At 35.5% G+C, this 17,519-nt stretch overlaps 5 protein-coding genes across 17 annotated transcripts in view; 2 read left to right on the top strand and 3 right to left on the bottom strand.

The window, feature by feature from the left end:
- Positions 1–761, top strand: part of TfAP-2 (transcription factor AP-2) — a 30,143-nt gene extending 29,382 nt beyond the window's left edge. For 5 of the 6 annotated variants that reach the window (XM_033385340.1, XM_033385338.1, XM_015188055.2 and 2 more), the window contains exons 7-8: positions 36–203; positions 272–402. In XM_033385340.1, coding sequence (XP_033241231.1) covers positions 36–203; positions 272–382 — 279 coding nt within the window. In that variant the 3' untranslated portion in view covers positions 383–402. Of the gene's footprint in view, positions 1–35; positions 204–271 lie in introns of all 6 variants that reach the window. The other variant, XM_015188054.2, reaches the window with a different exon arrangement.
- A 225-nt stretch (positions 762–986) lies between these two features.
- Positions 987–4,516, bottom strand: S1P (membrane-bound transcription factor site-1 protease). Of its 3 annotated transcripts, XM_033385333.1 has the most exons (6): positions 4,212–4,515; positions 3,614–4,147; positions 2,704–3,556; positions 1,900–2,639; positions 1,278–1,839; positions 987–1,214 (listed from the first exon to the last, which is right to left on the bottom strand). In XM_033385333.1, the coding sequence occupies exons 1-6, from the start codon at positions 4,410–4,412 to the stop codon at positions 1,027–1,029; spliced, it is 3,078 nt and encodes a 1,025-aa protein (XP_033241224.1). In that variant the 5' UTR covers positions 4,413–4,515; the 3' UTR covers positions 987–1,026. The 3 variants fall into 3 exon arrangements, with proteins under 3 accessions (XP_033241224.1, XP_033241225.1, XP_033241226.1); XM_033385334.1 differs by lacking the exons at positions 3,614–4,147; positions 4,212–4,515 and having other exon boundaries at positions 2,704–2,900; positions 2,989–3,116; XM_033385335.1 differs by lacking the exons at positions 987–1,214; positions 1,278–1,839; positions 1,900–2,639 and having other exon boundaries at positions 2,767–2,900; positions 2,989–3,556; positions 4,212–4,516.
- A 571-nt stretch (positions 4,517–5,087) lies between these two features.
- LOC117185168 (uncharacterized) lies at positions 5,088–12,359 on the top strand. Of its 6 annotated transcripts, none has more exons than XM_033385343.1 (6): positions 5,088–5,183; positions 5,461–5,764; positions 5,963–6,256; positions 6,324–6,451; positions 6,522–6,917; positions 6,972–7,892. In XM_033385343.1, exons 2-6 carry the CDS (start codon positions 5,505–5,507, stop codon positions 7,112–7,114), a joined length of 1,221 nt encoding a protein of 406 aa, XP_033241234.1. In that variant the 5' UTR covers positions 5,088–5,183; positions 5,461–5,504; the 3' UTR covers positions 7,115–7,892. The 6 variants fall into 6 exon arrangements, with proteins under 6 accessions (XP_033241234.1, XP_033241236.1, XP_033241233.1 ...); XM_033385345.1 differs by lacking the exon at positions 6,972–7,892 and adding an exon at positions 11,978–12,359 and having other exon boundaries at positions 5,159–5,334; XM_033385342.1 differs by having other exon boundaries at positions 5,160–5,334.
- LOC4812329 (opioid-binding protein/cell adhesion molecule) lies at positions 7,519–13,822 on the bottom strand. Its single transcript, XM_033385341.1, has 8 exons — positions 13,601–13,822; positions 12,342–12,411; positions 11,830–12,156; positions 11,494–11,763; positions 11,306–11,403; positions 10,412–10,714; positions 10,183–10,353; positions 7,519–10,079 (listed from the first exon to the last, which is right to left on the bottom strand). The coding sequence occupies exons 1-8, from the start codon at positions 13,601–13,603 to the stop codon at positions 9,915–9,917; spliced, it is 1,407 nt and encodes a 468-aa protein (XP_033241232.1). The 5' UTR covers positions 13,604–13,822; the 3' UTR covers positions 7,519–9,914.
- A 352-nt stretch (positions 13,823–14,174) lies between these two features.
- On the bottom strand, positions 14,175–17,519 carry LOC4812330 (IQ and AAA domain-containing protein 1-like). The gene is made up of 8 exons (XM_001352369.4): positions 16,762–17,519; positions 16,372–16,702; positions 15,975–16,264; positions 15,731–15,887; positions 15,302–15,565; positions 15,078–15,235; positions 14,430–15,010; positions 14,175–14,370 (listed from the first exon to the last, which is right to left on the bottom strand). Exons 1-8 carry the CDS (start codon positions 17,495–17,497, stop codon positions 14,266–14,268), a joined length of 2,622 nt encoding a protein of 873 aa, XP_001352405.4. The 5' UTR covers positions 17,498–17,519; the 3' UTR covers positions 14,175–14,265.

The following is a 17,519-nucleotide window of genomic DNA, read 5'->3' as shown; positions in this document are numbered from 1 at the left end:
CAGTGCTCATTCAATACTCTATAAATGACCTACAGATTACAAAAGAGTTAATGCAGATCTTAAGCCAAGATCGGACTACTCATTTTGGAACAAGATCACAGCACTTGTTGGAGCCGTCGATGCAGCGTCATTTAACACACTTTTCACTAATTACGCACGGGTTTGGATCACCCGCAATAATGGCCGTTCTGCATGCTTTCCAGGTAAGAATCGGCATCTGCTGCAAGCGGTACGTCTTAGTGGTAGCTAAATGTGAAATTTTCTCTTGCAGACATTTTTGAATGAATCATTAAACTATTTAGAAAAGCTATATCCTTCGAATGGAGGTGGCATGGTGTCGTCATCATTGGACAAAAGTAAAATGGACAACGAAAAAAAATGATAGGCCTAGTGTATATTGCCACAGATAAAAGCAAATAGTATTTTAAGGATAACTTTCAATACGTTAGATACGGCAACCATAAAATAATAGCATACCTGTAAATTAATTTATTTAGCTAAGGTGTAAATTATTCAATTTTTTTTGTAACTTAATCAGTAATTTTAATGGAAAATATTCAAATCTATAATATACATCTAATTTATTTAGAAAACAATGCATCGACTCTTTACAACTATTAAAACGAGATGATCTTTAAAAATAAATTCATTTGTAAGTAGAGATGATTAAAAAGTATTCATTTTTAATTTTCTATGTAACTTAACTTACAATTTAAAGATTTTAAACTGATGCGAACGAATAAAATGTGTTTTTAAAACTATTGCTTATCAATCTTTAATATTTAACACACACAGAAATCAAAGAGAGTGGCAAAGAAGAGATGATCAATCATGACATCATCTACGGCTCATAGACCAGTCAGCTGTCGGGATCTCGGATTCCGCCTCTCCAGGTGCCGCAGCGCAGCGGTCCTCCGCCGTTCTGGTTAAATTAGCTGTGTTTTAATATTTTTTTAATATTTAAAGAAAAAAACTCGTGACAAAAGTACATATATAGATTGCCCATTAGCATTGTCTAACATTTATTTACAAAATAAATCGTCTTTTCACAAATAAGATAAATAATACAATAACAATTAAACTTAAACTGAAGATAAACATCATTGACGTTCCTAAACTAAAGTCTGCTTGGCTCCCAATTAGATATTCAGCATCTTGTGAGCACTTAATAATCTCCGCATCCAAAATTTGTTTAATAAGATCGTTTTGCTGCTCTGTAAATAAAAAAACAAAATAGGTTATGCATTGCGGGGATCGGTTAATCGAATTTGCAATACCTTCACGATCACTTGTGACCCACTCCACGATAGGTGCTTCCAGATGGTGATTATCTTTGTTCGATGTAGCGGCTATCCAGTCAAGCTCTTCGCAATGCGTCAGTCTGCTATTTATTTCAGTAACATCAGGCGGAACAGCTTTAGAGTTGTTACTGGATATTCTTAAAGGTAAGGGGGTCTCTTTTATTTTCTTAAATTCTGATATACGGTTTAGGTTCTGCAGCAAGCTTGATTTGTGTGAATTCATGGCAAAGTCTAAGAAGGTAATCAATAGCCAGTAGCAAGCCTTCTCGATATGTGTTGAGTCGAGGCAGTTGGAGTCCCCATATATAGCAATGCGTCCTTGGTGTGGAACATTCATATTTTGAAAGTAGCTCAAGTTACGTTTGCTCATTTTAGGTCGTAGGAATCTACTTTTGAATTTCGAGTTATCGATCGAAAGGGTGTTACCCATATTGTTACCATCATTGCTTTCTAAGCTGCTGGAATTTGTTTGGAATAACCCCAGAATCGGTACAACTTTTTTGGGTTCCTTTTTCGAAGATTTTGAGCCCATCATAATCTGAAAAAATTGAGTTATTAAATATACATTAATCCTTGGGGAAATTCTCTATAAATTTACCGATCGGCCTTGGTCGTTTAAACTGGTTCCTACTACAACATCATTTGGATTGGATGGAAATTTTACAATTGTTGCGCCACTAGCATAATACATCGAATGGTCGCCAAGTTTAAAGTGTCCCTCTCCAACAAAGTCACCAAACGCGATTCCAAACGGTTTCAATAGATCATTTAGAGCTGGAATATTAGCGCCACCAGTGTCTGGTATCCACCATTGTCTAGTATTCTCGTCGAAGAATTTTATTTTCTTCATCACTGTTGTGTTGTACCAATCAGCAAATATGACTACGCTTAGGCCGTCCTTATGAACATGTTCCTTTAGAATATGCACCTCATCGTCATGAAATTCTTTCTCAGGATCTACAATCAATAAAGTGCCATAATCTGAGGCGTTGAAGCATGTGTACGGTTCACGCAAGACATCGACGTAGTATCCAACGTTTCGTAAATATGTGTACATGTCCTTAAAATTTGTATGTATGTGGTCCGCTCTCCAATCCAGAGGATCGGATTTAACCTTTAAATCATCTCGCGGTATATACCTAGGAGGGTACCTCAAGCTATGGTACTGGTCCCACAAAATTCTTTTATTCCTGGGCGGTTTTCTTGTAACTTTTATGGTTAGCGGAAAAATCACTTCAATTAAAAGTGTTTCGTTTTTTTTGTCTCTTAAACTTTCAACAATTAGAGATATGTTTCCTTTCGAAACGCCTTCATAGTCTTCACCATCTTTATTAACACCTGAAGCGAATTAAAGATGTTTTTTAACAACATTATCAAGGACCTTTTCGTTAATGACACTTACCAATATAAACGGCCATCCATCCAGTCCACGGCCAGAGAATAGGGGAAAATCTTGTTGATATTTTGAGAAAGTGTCCGTTATGATCAACATCTGGAATCCATTTGGGAGCACCTACAACACGACTGGTAACTGATATTCCATTGAGTATTGTAACATTCACGATTGCCACGGAGCTCCCAAAGTAAAGCGGCTGAGAGCTATATGGCCACATGTAATTCGAGGTAAAATCAAGCAATGGTGGAATTAGGCTAATTTTCGGTCTATACGATAACAAGCTTTGCATACTTTTCAAAAGGCTAAGCTTTCCTTGGCCCTGCTCAAACATGTTGTAGGTCGGAAGTTTTTCGGCTCCTTCTATGATTACTTGTTTTAAGGATGCAGGGTTTATCAGTTCAATTCTATGAAATGCACCGCTTATAAGCAACGCTGCTACACCTGCAACAACTGGCGATGAAACTGAAGTTCCCGATAGACGTCTACAGCCTGTGCGTACATCACTGCCTTCCACTTGGCTCCCATAGGTGACTATATCTAGCCCTAGTCTTCCGTAGCCAAGAGGAAGCTCCCATGTGGTCATACCTCGAGAGCTGAACTTTGCAATTTTATCATCAAATTGAATACCGCCTACACCTATCACATCGCTCTGATCACCAGGATTGTTAAGAGTCCCATATAGGGGGCCATCATTTCCAGCTGATGACACCATTATAACATTATTGGCTGACAATTCCAGAACCTTTTCCACGAACGGTGAATCCATAAAATCTGGTCCACCTATACTAAGGTTGAGGATGTTCACTTTTCTATGTATCGCATAGTTAAAAGCATCCAAGAACCACGAAGTGTAGGAAACCTAAAATATGCAGGATTTAGTTAACTTATTTCATTGATTAATCCAAAATTGCATCACCTGAGAGTTTGTAAAGACTTTAAAGATGTACAACTCAGCGTCAGGAGCAAGACCAAGGCACTCTTTGGATGATGCTATCACCCCGGCGACGAATGTGCCATGGCTAACTCTATCGTCCAGAGACTTTTCATTTGTCCAATTAGTTCGCTCCTTGACATTTCGGAAATGTGGATGATTTTTGGTCAAACCAGTATCAAAAATAGCTACTTTGACTCCTTTTCCTGTTATACCCAGATTCCAAAGAACATTTGCATGCAATACTGAAGAAACTCGTCGCGAATGCTTTACGTCCTCTTTACGTACTATTCCTAGAGTACGACGGCTTTTATATGCTAGAGTTGCATTAAAGTTCCATGCCAGGGTGCGTTGCACACTTCGCTGCGAGACGACTGCCTTAACTGATGGATGAGATGTGACTGTCTTTACAATATGCTCTATTGACGACTTTTTGCCGTCTAAAATCCGTAAGATATCAAAATCACTTGGATATTGACTCGCCAAATTATTTCGAGGTAAGATTCTCCAACCTGTTATCTGTAATGTACATAAATGTTTATAATTAAAAGGTGATTGCACATCATTGATCATTGATACATACATTGGAACTCAACAGCTTAGTTTGTATATAGGACTCTCTGACCGTAGAAAAGTACTTAAAATGAAATTGAACAATGAACTCATTTGGCACGACAGTGGTTTTAAATGTGTCTTTGTCTGAGGCCGAGCATGCAGGAATACATTGAAACAAAATCAATCCGCTTATTGCATTTATGACACAAATAATAGTAGACACATTCATTTAGGTTGACAGTTAAAAATAATTTAAGTTAAAAGAAGACATAAATAAACAAAAGAACCGAACTAGGGCTGCAGTATCGATAAATACCGATGGGTTTGTAGCCCTAGGATCAGATGTTTGTTTTTAGTGCGGTCGAATTTGGCAAAAGATAAAATCTAAACAGTAATGGTACTCCTGAAAACGATTCAATTTTGCTTAAGATTTATTGCACCAGTTCTTGGAACTACAGAGATCCCTATTGCTGACTAACTACTGACTAACTACAAAAACAGAGACAGACTTGTGGGAAAAGCTTGCAGTGAGAGTGAGAGAGCTTTCTAGTTGAGCTGGGAGCAGTGCTGCGGCAGAAGTTGGTTGGTTTTTTAGATCCAATTTTGCTGGCTGTCACAAATATTGTAACAAATAGTGCCTCAGTTCTTCGACTGAAAGCGAGGCGACGTGTCTATAGACGGCTACGCACACTAATTTTTCGTTTTGTCTAAGATCATATGGTTGTTAATAATTATTTCATGAACAAATGCAGTGTCATCGACATTAAGTCCAATCTAGACGCAAGCAGAAACGCATCTCTCTGGGTATTAAACACATTCACATTCACCACAAAATAAGTATATTCCTAAACTATTCGAGCACAGGGTATACAAAGATATTGAGTTTGAATTTTCTATGACTTTTTTTGGGGTCACCACTAATGTAGTTATCGAAATAAATTTTGGTCACATTTTTTCGTAAGCACCGGCAAAAACATTTTTTAATTGAAGCAAAATAACTGTATGTTAGCGATAAGCGCTTTGTTTTGTAAAGCAATTAATTGTTCGTCATGTATAAGTACTTTAATTGTATAAAAAATAAGCGTCGTTTCTCAGTTCCTATAGTTTCATACACATGTGTGAGCACACAATAACATTGTGTATATGAAAATGTAAACAGTGCAAATTATACTAATTATATTAGGAATATACACACATATGCAAATTCATTTAGCATATTACATAAGCTTCCAATGAATTACATTCAGAACAATAACAAAATTGTGTTCTTATTGTAGGGATTAACTAATTTGCGCGATTTTACCTGGAAGTAACTATAATCATGGAAGAGTTGTGCAGCAATTTTGGACATTCGAGTACTTCTAGTACCGGTAGCAATTCATCAATTTCAGCTAAGACAGCATTGAGTGAGTGCTCAGCCGCTTGGATCAATTACTTGAGTGCTTTGAATAGTCTATGCACATCTGGTTCCAAGTTGGCACATTCCATAGCAGTCTTGGAGCAGTGGTCATTAAATGAAAAGCCGCTGTTTAACAATTATACGACATCTTATTTAACAAATTCATGGAATGATCTGGCCAGGTAAAATATATATATGGATGCAATAAGACTCCAATCGGGGTGATATGAACAGTGGCTTATGACATAAAATAAAATATTTAAAGGGAGTCTTATTGGGCATTAAAGTACTAATATGAACGACAATTCTTTTATCTCTATATGCTACATATATTAACAGGCTTAAAATCACTATCTTAAACTAGTCCTATCTTCCCATAGGGCAACCACAGTGGCAACAGGTACTGTTAAAACTCACATGTTGGCTATACTACAGGACTTTGTTACCATACCGTCCGTGGATCAATCTGCTTCTATGAATACCGAGCTGGAACAAAAACGACTCAGAGAGCATAATGAGCTTATCGTTCTGGAAAATGCACAATCAGTTATCAACATTCAGCATCAGTTTTGTGCAGCTAGCTACGATGCGTTTTCATCGCTAACATGCTGCTTCGTTTGTCAATCCCCAGTCGGATTTCCGCATGAACAAGACTGTAGCGTTCTCAAGCAACGGTAAGAAATCTGCTCATTCTTCTAGTAAAGCCTTACCTTATCTCTAAATATTTGTTAATTTTTAAAGATCTCAATACGATCAACGGTCACAGACCCCATCGCCAAACTTGTGTGTCTCAAATGTAAAATCGGATTCGTCGAAAGGAAATTCGCTAACCGATCAGCGCCCTATTGCAATTGGAATTACGGAATCAGGTATTATAATACGATTACTATGTATTTTTACATATTCAAATCTTTTGTGTTTTTTTTTTCTTTTTTCAAGTGGAACAGCAGCGTTGCCCATCGCCGGTACTAACGTTTCATGATCCAAATCCAATGCAAGCTATTTTTGAACACACACGTGGTCCGTTGCCAAACCCAGGACACTTGCTTTCGATGAAGACACCATTTCACCGGAATGTAAAATCATCTTTGAGTTTCCCATTGTTTCCTTTAAATGGGCAGCGCCGTTGGTCAGAAGCTGCTGCTGGTGAAGTTATTGATGGAAACTCTACTGATCCTGAAAGCCAAATGAGGAGATGGTCCATGCCATGGGAAGCAACGAAGTCTGACACCAACACAGTGACGTGGAACCAAACCAGAATAATGCCAATGAATACTTTAAAGACTTCTTCTTATAAAATGTCTAGCTCTGACCGATACACTTCACATAATTCAGGTAACTATTCACATTTAAGCTCGTAAACTTAAATTACTAACCATACCACTTCAGATGGAAACTGCCCTTTGCCATCAAGTAGTCAGGATGGTCTACTAGAAGCTATTCAGTTACTATCTATAAAACCAACCACAATGAATCAAATAAATCCTCATACTTGTATTCCGCCCACCTCTCCGGATGGCGGTATAGACTAACTTTAAATTTGGATAAATTTTTCATTTGTTGTCAATGCATGTTTCGACTTCATTATTTCATGTTTTCTAATAGCGCTTCGGCTGTAAATACAACCAGCTAAATTTTTTCTTAGAACGAAAGGGGACACAGAAATGTTTTGATTGCGCTAAGCCGCGGTAGTCTGGTCTTGTCTTATATGTTGTACCCGTGGCTATTAGGCCTTAAAGTTCTGACTTTGTGGGGCATGGCAAAGCATAAACTTTACAGTGCACTTTTTCTATGCAAAGGTGCATCGTGCGTTCCACCAACTATCTCAACTGATAGTTGTGAAGCTGGTTTGCTCAGTATTTACATGTTCACTTACCTGTATGCAAGTACTCTTTTAAAGATGATTACACTGAAAACGAGCATTTTCCATCTATAGTATGTTAATCTACTAGTAAAAGAATTTATTTGTGCTGGTATAATGCCATTCATTATAAGTAGGTAAATCTTACACACTTAATGCTAAGTAGATTTTCGGTTTTAAAATTTAAATTATGACACTAGTGAGATATTTTCTATTTCTTATTCCTACGAACACTTATAGTTAAAATATCATAATTATACCAATAATATGATCTATCTTTCTGTTTTTTTAATGATGCTTACACATACGCACATTATTTTTACACCCAAACATACATCTTTATGTGTGCATATGGCTTCATTTTTGTTTTTGTGGGTTACAAATATGTATTTTATAAGGTTATCCGTAGTTTACTATTCGGTGTTCACTAATAGGGGGGATTTCTATCATACAGTTTGTCGTATTATATTTTTATTAATATAATATTATTACTAGATTATATAGGTATGTATATTTAATTATGTCTTTAGATATAAGTTGTACTTAATATTGTGGTATAGCTATCGATTAAAAAAATATCTTCGAAATGCCTTTACTTTAAGAATTTGTGTACTGGTTGAATTAAAATGTTGGATATTACTTTAATTAATAAACAAATTAATCGTTGAGATGTTTCGGACTAAATCTTATTTTTGCGTGACTCTTTCCACTTCGCATTAAAAATATACATAATTATATAAATAAGTGTGAGTCCTTATATACATATATGTATGTATATATGTATGTACATATATACATATGTATATATTTAATAATTGAACCGCAACCAATTCAAGTAATCAAACAAAAATGTTGAGTTTTGAGGCGGTGTTTTGCCAAATTGTTATATTTACATGTGTATGGTATATATCAAATATATATTAAACATATACAACATACATTTACGCATGCAACTGTACTGTATATTTATGTAGATATAGATACATCTATGTAAATACAATATTTGGCATAAGCATGTTGACTATTTAAAAGGTGTCTAATTTTTCTTCATCATTATAGCTACAATGCAAGAGTACTACGTATACTACTACGTATGCACAAGACATTGAGCGATTCTAACAATTTTTGTGTTCACAGTGTGTATATGAGTACTGACAATTTAAAAAGATACGATTTCGAACCCCAAATGTGCAAGGATACCGGATCTTCAAGTTCTGCACAATGCAAAAAGTTTTAGAAACCTTCAAAGTACATAAGTCAGAGTATATGCCCCTTTGAGGTTTAAAAAATGTATCATATTCATATTAATATAATATAAAGTACGAGTACCAAACAAATTCTGGGCCCATGTGAGAACATAATGCCTAACTTAACAAATGCAAAAAATGATTCGAATTAAATTTACAGTCGCTTTGGGTTCAAACACTTAATATAAATCAATGGTGTTCCAACGTGGGGGGTTTTAATTGTGTTGCCTTTGTGACTTCAACAAATTTGACAACTTACAAATAAGCATACCATAAGATATAATACCTTTGGGAGGTATGGCGATATGCATCGTATAAAAGTGTTAATCATTATATCTAAATATGATAATATTTGTATGTAGTTGTGTATCTAAGTATTTTATATATGTATGTAGATATATGTATGTACTACGGCATTGACATTCAATGAGTTATTTTCTAAGTACATTCATAAATACATATGCTTGTACACATAGTTATACATGTTATTTTACTTGGAGGCTTTCTGACATTTTGATTTGAATATTTACAATATTTCATATTTTCGCTTACATTTTCAAGAATGACTGTGTTACAAAATGTGATATTTGGGGATGGAGATATCATATAGCTGAGATAATTAAAAATAGAAAATGATACGCGTAAAGCTTTGCGGTACTCCCGCAAGGACAAAGGAACGACCTGTTTTTTCTTTGTCCTGTTTTTGATACTTCGAAAATTATATACATAAATGATATATGTACATATATTCCTAATCAGCATCAACACCTAGCAATGGCCAACTGTCTGTAGAAACACTTGGATATCGTAGACCAAACTTTCTATAACTACCCAATTTGATCGAGATGGGCCTTCTATTGTGCTCACCACAGGAGCATGTGTCTTTTTTATGTATGTATGATGTGCATTCTTGCATCAATTATTAAAATAACTATATTTAATAGAAGCGTTATGGCGTTATACCTACTGAAAACGGAATGCAAGAACGACTGCCACCACAAACAATAGTTTTCTTGATAGAGATTTTTAGAGTTTAGACTATTAGAATAACTTTCTATAAAGAACATAAGATTAAGATTATTATATTCAGATTTCAATCTTGTTACGTTCTTCTTAGTGTACATACATACATATACATACGTATAAATATGAATAATTATTTGCTAAAGTTTTAGTAAGGCACCTTTTAAATTATATTTGCAAATAAATGTTTAACGCAATATTTTAAATACTGATGATAGGATTGAACACCAACACAAATATACATAAGATTATTCCACAAATAGTTGGAACTATTCTATTATTGCTTGAAACTCCCATTTTATATTCCATATCGATGTCGAGAAGAAGGTCATGATTTCGCGTATAAAATTGGTGAATATCGCTGATCTATAATAATTAGATATTTATCGTAAATGATGTGGTATGCCGTCGCTAGTCTTAGAATACGCTCCCAAGTACAGAATTTCGTTACTTTATAGGTGAAACATACCTCATTCCATCCATATTTGTTTTTAGCTTGAACAATCGCTTCGTATACGGCATTGTGTTCCAGGTTTCTGACTACATACGACATTAAGTAGTGTGATCCGTCTGTCCTTATTGGCGTTGGTTTGATGTGGTACTCGTGCCATTTACCAGGATGTTGATACGTTTCATTCATCTAAAATGTAGGAAAATAATGTTTAATTGGTTGGCCATTTCATTGGATCCACTGTTACCAAAAGACGACGGTACAATAGCTTGATCTCATCCAATGGGGGCACAGACTCGATTGCCCATGTTAGGTTGTAGTGATCCAGAAATCCGCTTAGGGCGGGAGAAATAAAATCAGCTGGACCCGGTCGACCAGACACTTCAATATATTTCTTAGTTCTTCCCAGTGCATTATCAGCAACACAGCTATAATTGCCGAAATCTGTCGGTTGAAAGTTGCGAATAATAAGGCTGTATCTATCATCGCGTGGGTACATAGAACGACGATCAGTGGGATCCAGTAAAAATGAATTTTGGTACCATAGCATCTGTAAATAATAAAAAACAAACCGAAATTAGTTCCCCTCGCAAAGACTGTCGCATTTCTCTGGCAGTCTTTCGTAATCGCTGGGGTGTGATCTCTCTGATGGGAAGAACGTAAAAAAAGAGAAAGGAACCACAGCCGCTAGTTATGTTGTTATGTTAATTCGTGCACTCCGCTTATCATCTTTCTTCCCAATGAATTACTTTATTAGAATTTCCGTTTCCATTGCTCTTTACATTTTGTTTAAATCTGTCTCACTCTCTCTTCTTTAACCAACAACCCAACAACCCATTCGCACCCCTCCGCCAGAAGACGCACATGGCACGAGAAAGAGTGTGAGTTAGAAAGAGAAAGAGGTAATGAGTAAGCGCTTCGAAGGGTTATCCACTGCACTTTCACTTGTACCTTCTGGCGGATCCCGATTCGGCATGGCTTTTTATTCTGATCAAGAATATATAAAAGTAGTGTATACTTTACTTTATACTTTTTCATATATGTATACACTTCATGGGCCGAAAAGACTTCCTTCTAGTTGTTAAAAAAAATTCACTTCCACCAAAAAAATATTATAGCGCTCAACCCTTGTGTTACTTACTTCAGAACTCACATCACCGTGCACAATGCAGACCAGTTCAACATCATATCCTTCTGCTGCATGTACCCATGATTTTTCAACGGTAATTTCTGGGGGAGCTGGAAAAGAAATAGTAATATTTTGTGATATTACAAAAAAATAGTATTACGATTATTTTCAACTTATAATGAGATATAAAATACTCTTACATAATATAGTTAGCTGTATGTCCATCGAAACTCGCTCTTTAACGCCATTATCTGCTGAGCACTGATATGTGCCAGCATGGTGTCTGTCCACATTCTCTAATATCAATGTGGAGCTATCCGATAGATGAGTTGGTCCGGAAAACACGTCTTTCTTGAACCAGAATATTGTTGGGACGGGATTACCAGAGGCTTTGCATTCCAATGTGACAGTGCTTCCTTTTCGCGCAGTGACTTGTCCATTGTGCGGAAGTGCCCTCAGAGTTGGTGGGACTGAAAATAGTTTAGAGTTGTAAAGTAAATTCAGCAAAATGCAATTATGTTTAAATAATATTATACCCAAAATTTCAACAGTATGGACTTGGTCACGATTTTCCTGATCGCCAAGCTGGCATATATAGTCCCCGGCATCCTGCGTCTTAACTCCATTGATCTGCAAGTTGTAGTCGCCAACAATTTTAAAACGTTGATCTCTTGATATTTTTAGATGCCCAGCAGTAAGCACAGATGAGCCCTTCCTCCACAACAGCACAAAAGATCCAAGATTTTGTACTTTGCATGGCAGCTCTATTGTTTCCCCGACAATAACTTTATAAAGGTGACCTCTAGATAAAAATTTCGGAGCAGTTGTGGGTGGATCATTCTCAGGCAATATGAAGGATCCATCTGGAAAAGAAAGATATTCGGCATTTATTTGATTATCTCAGTTTGAAGTAATTCTAAAAAATATTCAGAGCTTTCGCTCTCCATGTAGTCTTCTGATTGATTAACATATTGAATATTAGAAAAGTGTAAATATTCAAATGCATACTTTAAGCATTTTGTATAAAAAATAAAGGTATAGTACTTACCTATGCAGTATATAGTAAGCGCAAAGAAATATAGAGCAAATTGCCAATACGATCTCCTTGAGTAGTAGCTCTGAAATACACGACAAAATGGTATATTTATGTTTGGTTATACAAATCAGGTGCGGTACTTTCGGTTTGCTTTAAGGCCTCGCAAATAAAACTATCTCGCAATATAAACTTGTAACAGGAAAGAAAATCACGACACAGAACCGGATGACATATTGGATAATCTGTGATTAGATCAAGACTTGGAGTTTACTTGACCCTTGCAGTAGAGTCTATTGAATGAGAGTGGAGAACTCCAAAATATGCCAATTTAATTGCTTAAAGTTGCACAATAAGCACAACAAAGGAGCCTTTAGTCAATGGAAAGTCAGGGAAAAATAAGTAATCAACCATATTCTCTCATTCATATATATGTATATTGCTTATTAATTACTTTTTGAGTAAAACAGCGAACTATTGGCTTAAAATCGGAATGTTGAAATTCCTGCCGCCGTTGAGGTACAATTTAATCACAGAAACAAAATAACCGGCTATTGAAATAGAGCAGGAATATATGTGTTCAGAAATGTATATTCTTTTAATACCTCCTTTTCTGCAAGACAAAAATATTTTATTGAAAATCCGCAAGTGGATTGGTGGAGTGGTACTATATAGATTTGTACGTCCATATATATTAAATTCAAATGTACATATGAACATTGTACATATGCGCATATTTATATGCATAAGGAAATACATAATACGTCCTCGTATAAATATGTACATATAACCGTTAATACAAACTAGGGATGGGTGCGGGGGCGGGCCAATCTTGCCAGGCACGGACCGACTCGGCTAAAAAACGAAAAAATATTCGAGGCACGGTGTGCTACGGCAAAAAACGCAGTCCATGCGCATCTCTAGTACAAACTAATCAATATGCAGGCCTTTTAAACCCAATGAAAACTTTAAACACTTCAATTATAAAGTTGGTAAAGATATATGAATACATATCTAAGTACACACACGATACGCGCTTATGTAAACCAAAATACACATACATACATACAAATGTACATACATATGCAGGCATAGCCATATATATCCCCGTAATGTACATATGTATATACTTTTACATTATTGCAGACAATAAGTCTTATTTGGTTTCAGAAGTGAAACATTTGAAGTTCACAGGAAAAAAAAGCCAATTAATACACGACATTTATGTTGTAATAAACATTTCTGATGTTGGGGGCACACAATTTCGTCCTTACCATTTTAATATGTATTTATTGTGCGTATGTCTTTCTTTTTCTTAACTTTCCGTTAGCCACCAGTTATTTGAATATCGTGGGCACATTAACTCTCACAACAATTCACTATTGCTTCCTAAATTAATATCATTTTCTCTTGTTTGATGTATAAAATGGACTAGAATCGAGGACTGACAAGTATAATTGTATTTATTCTTAAAAGTTATATTAATGGAGCGCATGCTCAGTCGAGGGCAGTGTTATATCGAAAGCTTTTTGGAGCTTTAAAAGCGATATGATGCGAGTAAAGGTCTGGTCTGGCATCTTATCTGCATCACTTATACTTGTAAGCCTCAACATAATATTGGTTTTTGGGTTTTGTAGAATATAGAAGACAATATACAGAGATGGATTTATTGTTTAGCTGAATACGCAAGAATTTTATTTATAAGAATATTATTTTGTGTAATTTTTTTTGGGTGCAATGAGTTTAATTTATTATTTTATGTTAAACTAACACTTCCGGCCCAGCTGAAAGGAAAATCTGAATAGTCGTAATTTAAAAATATTCATATTAATGCAACACTATTCCTTATACGTTCCAAAATGTTTCAAAAGTTTATTTATGTGGGACTAATACATTTGAATTTGAATATTAATGAACAGTAAGTGCGTATGAGATCCACCTATTTCTTTTTCTTTTGTTTTGCCATCTTTTTAGCCATAAACTTGCGCCTTAATTTCAAAAATTTGTTAGACTTTCCAAACCATTTGTCAAATTTGTCCATGATCTAAAGATATTAAGTTACGTATATTATCAATTTTTGGATTACAAGCTTTGATGTTTTACCTTTTGTTCTGGAGGAAATATTGGCTCATCATGTTTGCTCAAGAAATATTCCAAAAATTCGTTGGGGTCTAACGCTTCATTGTTAAGCCTCATTCTTCGGGAAACATCTAATGTCTGACTTATGTTCTGTGCGATATCACCAGAGTTATATGCTTGCAAGACTCTTGCCAGCGCAGAATATGCATACTCCTCCATATTTTCTACGTTTTCTGTCATTAGTTCTAGCCAAAGCAGGAAACTAGTAGCATAGTCGCACTTTGGTATAAGCAGGACTTTCTGGAATGCTTTCTTGAATTTTCCCTTCGCAGACCATGGCATGTTGCTGGTGCCCAATAAAACAACCTTGTCAGTTTTTTTGATATTTTTCAAAATGCCTTTCGGTATAGAAGAAGCGAGGAGCGTTGGATTAATTTCCTTTAGCTCAGGCGGAATCTTCTTCAAAAATACACGATGAGCTTCTTCGATATATAATATAGCTGGCTGAAAGGCCTTTGCTACTTTCATAACAACATGTAGGAAATACTTCATATTATCAGCAAATTTAAAAACTTTTTCTGGACTAAGATTTATAAATACAGCATCTGAAATATAAACGATAATCGATATAAGTCATAACTGATGTATCATATGTCAATGCATAATACATACCTAATTCCGATGCAATTATATTACAAAGTAGCTTTTTCCCACTGTTAAGTGGTCCTATTAATAAAATTGACTTTGGTTTATCAATATCGAATTCTCCCATTCCCAGCATTGATTCTTGAATGATCATTTTTATATCCCCCTTCGCTGGGCCCACAGTTCTGTAAAATGTGTTCACATTCGTATAAATGAAACGATATTAAATATTAAGCTATAAAAGTACTAACGTTAAACCATCTTCATCTCTTGTATCATTTGCTAAAAAGTTGAAGTCGGCAATAAATTCATCAAAATCTTTGTGGGAAACTTCCTCTATAATTCCTTCATCTTTCAATTCTTGGTATAATGAATCAAGCGTTCGATCGGCTGTCATATCCTTGACCTTTTTCTTCTTTTTTTCCTTTTTAGCTTTGGCCTTCTTTACTTTTTGAGCCTTATATTTTGTCTTGGTATCTTTAGCCAAAGCTGCTCTAAGCAGCTCATATTCTATCCTATAAGATAATCGATTCAATTAACATCAAATATAACTATTAAACTTGAAAGTATGATGTGTTACGTATCGAGTTTCTGTATACCAACAAAACCTTCAAAATGTAATCAGAATCGGTATAGGTACTTTTACTTACAAAGAAACAAAAAATGTGTAATATATTTACCTCATATATTCATCAACCAATCCTCTCAGCTCCTGATGTATCTTCGCCAACTCTTCCTCTGTAACCCAATCTTTGATCGGATCATGATTTTTGTTGAGGTATTCATCAATGTTTCTCCAATCAAGAGCAAATTGCTTCATTGCTTCTTCAATATTTGCTGTAAATATATATATATAAATATAGGATTTTTGTTGTAGTATAGCGCAAAAACAAACACGATAGAGTATACATATGCTCTCCCTACCTATGGCTTTGCTTGAAGTCATCTCGTAGGCAACATCAATTATTCCGGCATCTTTTAATTTTTTCCTTCGTTTCGCGTCCTTCATTTTCTGCTTTCGTATTTTGTCCTTTTGTTTCTGCTTTTCTGCCTTTTTCTTTTCAGCCAACTTCTGGCGTTCCGCTTTGGTCATAGGCTTTTTACCTAGAGTGTCTTGAAACTCTAATGGAGTCATTGTTTCATCGATGACAACTAATACGGTTCCAGTTTTAATCGGATCGGGATATGGGTGGAAGTTTCCGGTCTTTTCATAACTGTTAAGAAAATTAATTAAATATTGTAAAGATAAATTGTTGATAATGTTGTAGCCTTTCCTTCTCTGTTCAAAGCTATGCAAACAAAAATATGTCATATAACTTACAATTCTTTAAACCAGGCACGAATATGATCGGATATGTCTTCCATCATCCAAGGAGTTCGCATTTGCAGAAGCCTTGTTCGTTCATCAGTAATTAATTGAATATATTCCTCGTCCAGCTTCTTTTTCAACATCTCCTTTTTATACATTTCCAAAACTGAATTCGCAAAACGATTCGGGCGTTTTAGCTTTCTATGTTTTTTCATACCGTATAATTCTTCTTTAAATCTACTTCTCATTCTCATAATCTTTCTTGTCTTGTATCGCCTCCAGCAATTTTGTATCTTACTAGCTGCATCGTCTCGTAGTTTATTTAGCCTTTCCAATTCTTCATCTAGAATACAAATATAGCTCGAGTTAAAATATATATATATTCAGCATAAATTTATTTACTATCAGTAGACGGCTCCAATACATCTATTTTTTCTTTTAAGTTTTCACATGATTCCACGTCCTTTATAAAATCGGCCGCAAATATAGTTCTCTTAACAGGTATACTCATTGCTTGATCCGGCTTGAATGTAAATCTATAGTTGATTTTTTTTCTTTGTAGGACCTTGAGAAATTTCTTTTTATCATAGTTTATATTTGACTTATACACACGAGCTCTGCGCGCCCTTTCGTGCGCTTGAATAAGCGTCACTGCTTCTGTAACTTTGACCCAATCCTGTGCTTCCTTCTCAACCTTTTCTATATCATTCATGTACAATTTGTTATCGGCTACGATATTTTGAACGTCCAAGGGACGGCGATATAAAAATTGAGGTGATCTCCAAATAACCAGATCCCGCGGCGTGAGCCTTCTAGCAACTAATGCTTTATCTATATATACGTACTCGCTCAACTCCATGCCTTTCAATTCCTCCTTGAGCCTCAGCAGCTGCTGTGTTGCACTCTCAACAAGAATGCGCACTACAGCTCGTTTTTGCACTTGAAAAGTATTATGATAGATGAAACCCAACTTGTTTACAAGCTCTACGTATAGCACATAAAGCTCGGAAAATATTTTAAACGAGATAGCCTTCTCTTCGGGGGGTTCCAATTTCTTCAATCGATTCTGCTTTTTGATGAGTTGCCCAATATCTTTTCTGGTAGCTACCCATAGCTTATGATTAAGGTCAAAAGACATTGTTTTTATTGAATTGTACAAA

The sequence above is a fragment of the Drosophila pseudoobscura genome, chromosome X (genome assembly GCF_009870125.1).
Source record: "Drosophila pseudoobscura strain MV-25-SWS-2005 chromosome X, UCI_Dpse_MV25, whole genome shotgun sequence".
In the NCBI taxonomy this organism is placed as follows: Eukaryota; Metazoa; Arthropoda; class Insecta; order Diptera; family Drosophilidae; genus Drosophila; species Drosophila pseudoobscura.
Note: the sequence above shows the minus strand (reverse complement) of the source record. Positions and strands in the feature narration are given on the sequence as shown.

Coding starts and splice junctions, on each gene's coding strand:
- LOC117185168 (XM_033385343.1), top strand. CDS start 5,505: ATGGAAGAGTTGTGCAGCAATTTTGGACATTCGAGTACTTCTAGTACC. Junction 6,257..6,323: donor TGTAGCGTTCTCAAGCAACG/GTAAGAAATCTG, acceptor TAATTTTTAAAG/ATCTCAATACGATCAACGGT. Junction 6,918..6,971: donor ATACACTTCACATAATTCAG/GTAACTATTCAC, acceptor ATACCACTTCAG/ATGGAAACTGCCCTTTGCCA.
- S1P (XM_033385333.1), bottom strand. CDS start 4,412: ATGAATGTGTCTACTATTATTTGTGTCATAAATGCAATAAGCGGATTG. Junction 4,148..4,211: donor CTAAGCTGTTGAGTTCCAAT/GTATGTATCAAT, acceptor TGTACATTACAG/ATAACAGGTTGGAGAATCTT. Junction 1,840..1,899: donor TAAACGACCAAGGCCGATCG/GTAAATTTATAG, acceptor CAATTTTTTCAG/ATTATGATGGGCTCAAAATC.
- LOC4812329 (XM_033385341.1), bottom strand. Junction 11,764..11,829: donor CCATACTGTTGAAATTTTGG/GTATAATATTAT, acceptor AACTATTTTCAG/TCCCACCAACTCTGAGGGCA. Junction 10,080..10,182: donor ACAAATATGGATGGAATGAG/GTATGTTTCACC, acceptor TAATTATTATAG/ATCAGCGATATTCACCAATT.
- LOC4812330 (XM_001352369.4), bottom strand. CDS start 17,497: ATGTCTTTTGACCTTAATCATAAGCTATGGGTAGCTACCAGAAAAGAT. Junction 16,265..16,371: donor CGTGCCTGGTTTAAAGAATT/GTAAGTTATATG, acceptor TTTTCTTAACAG/TTATGAAAAGACCGGAAACT. Junction 14,371..14,429: donor TATTTCCTCCAGAACAAAAG/GTAAAACATCAA, acceptor TAATATCTTTAG/ATCATGGACAAATTTGACAA.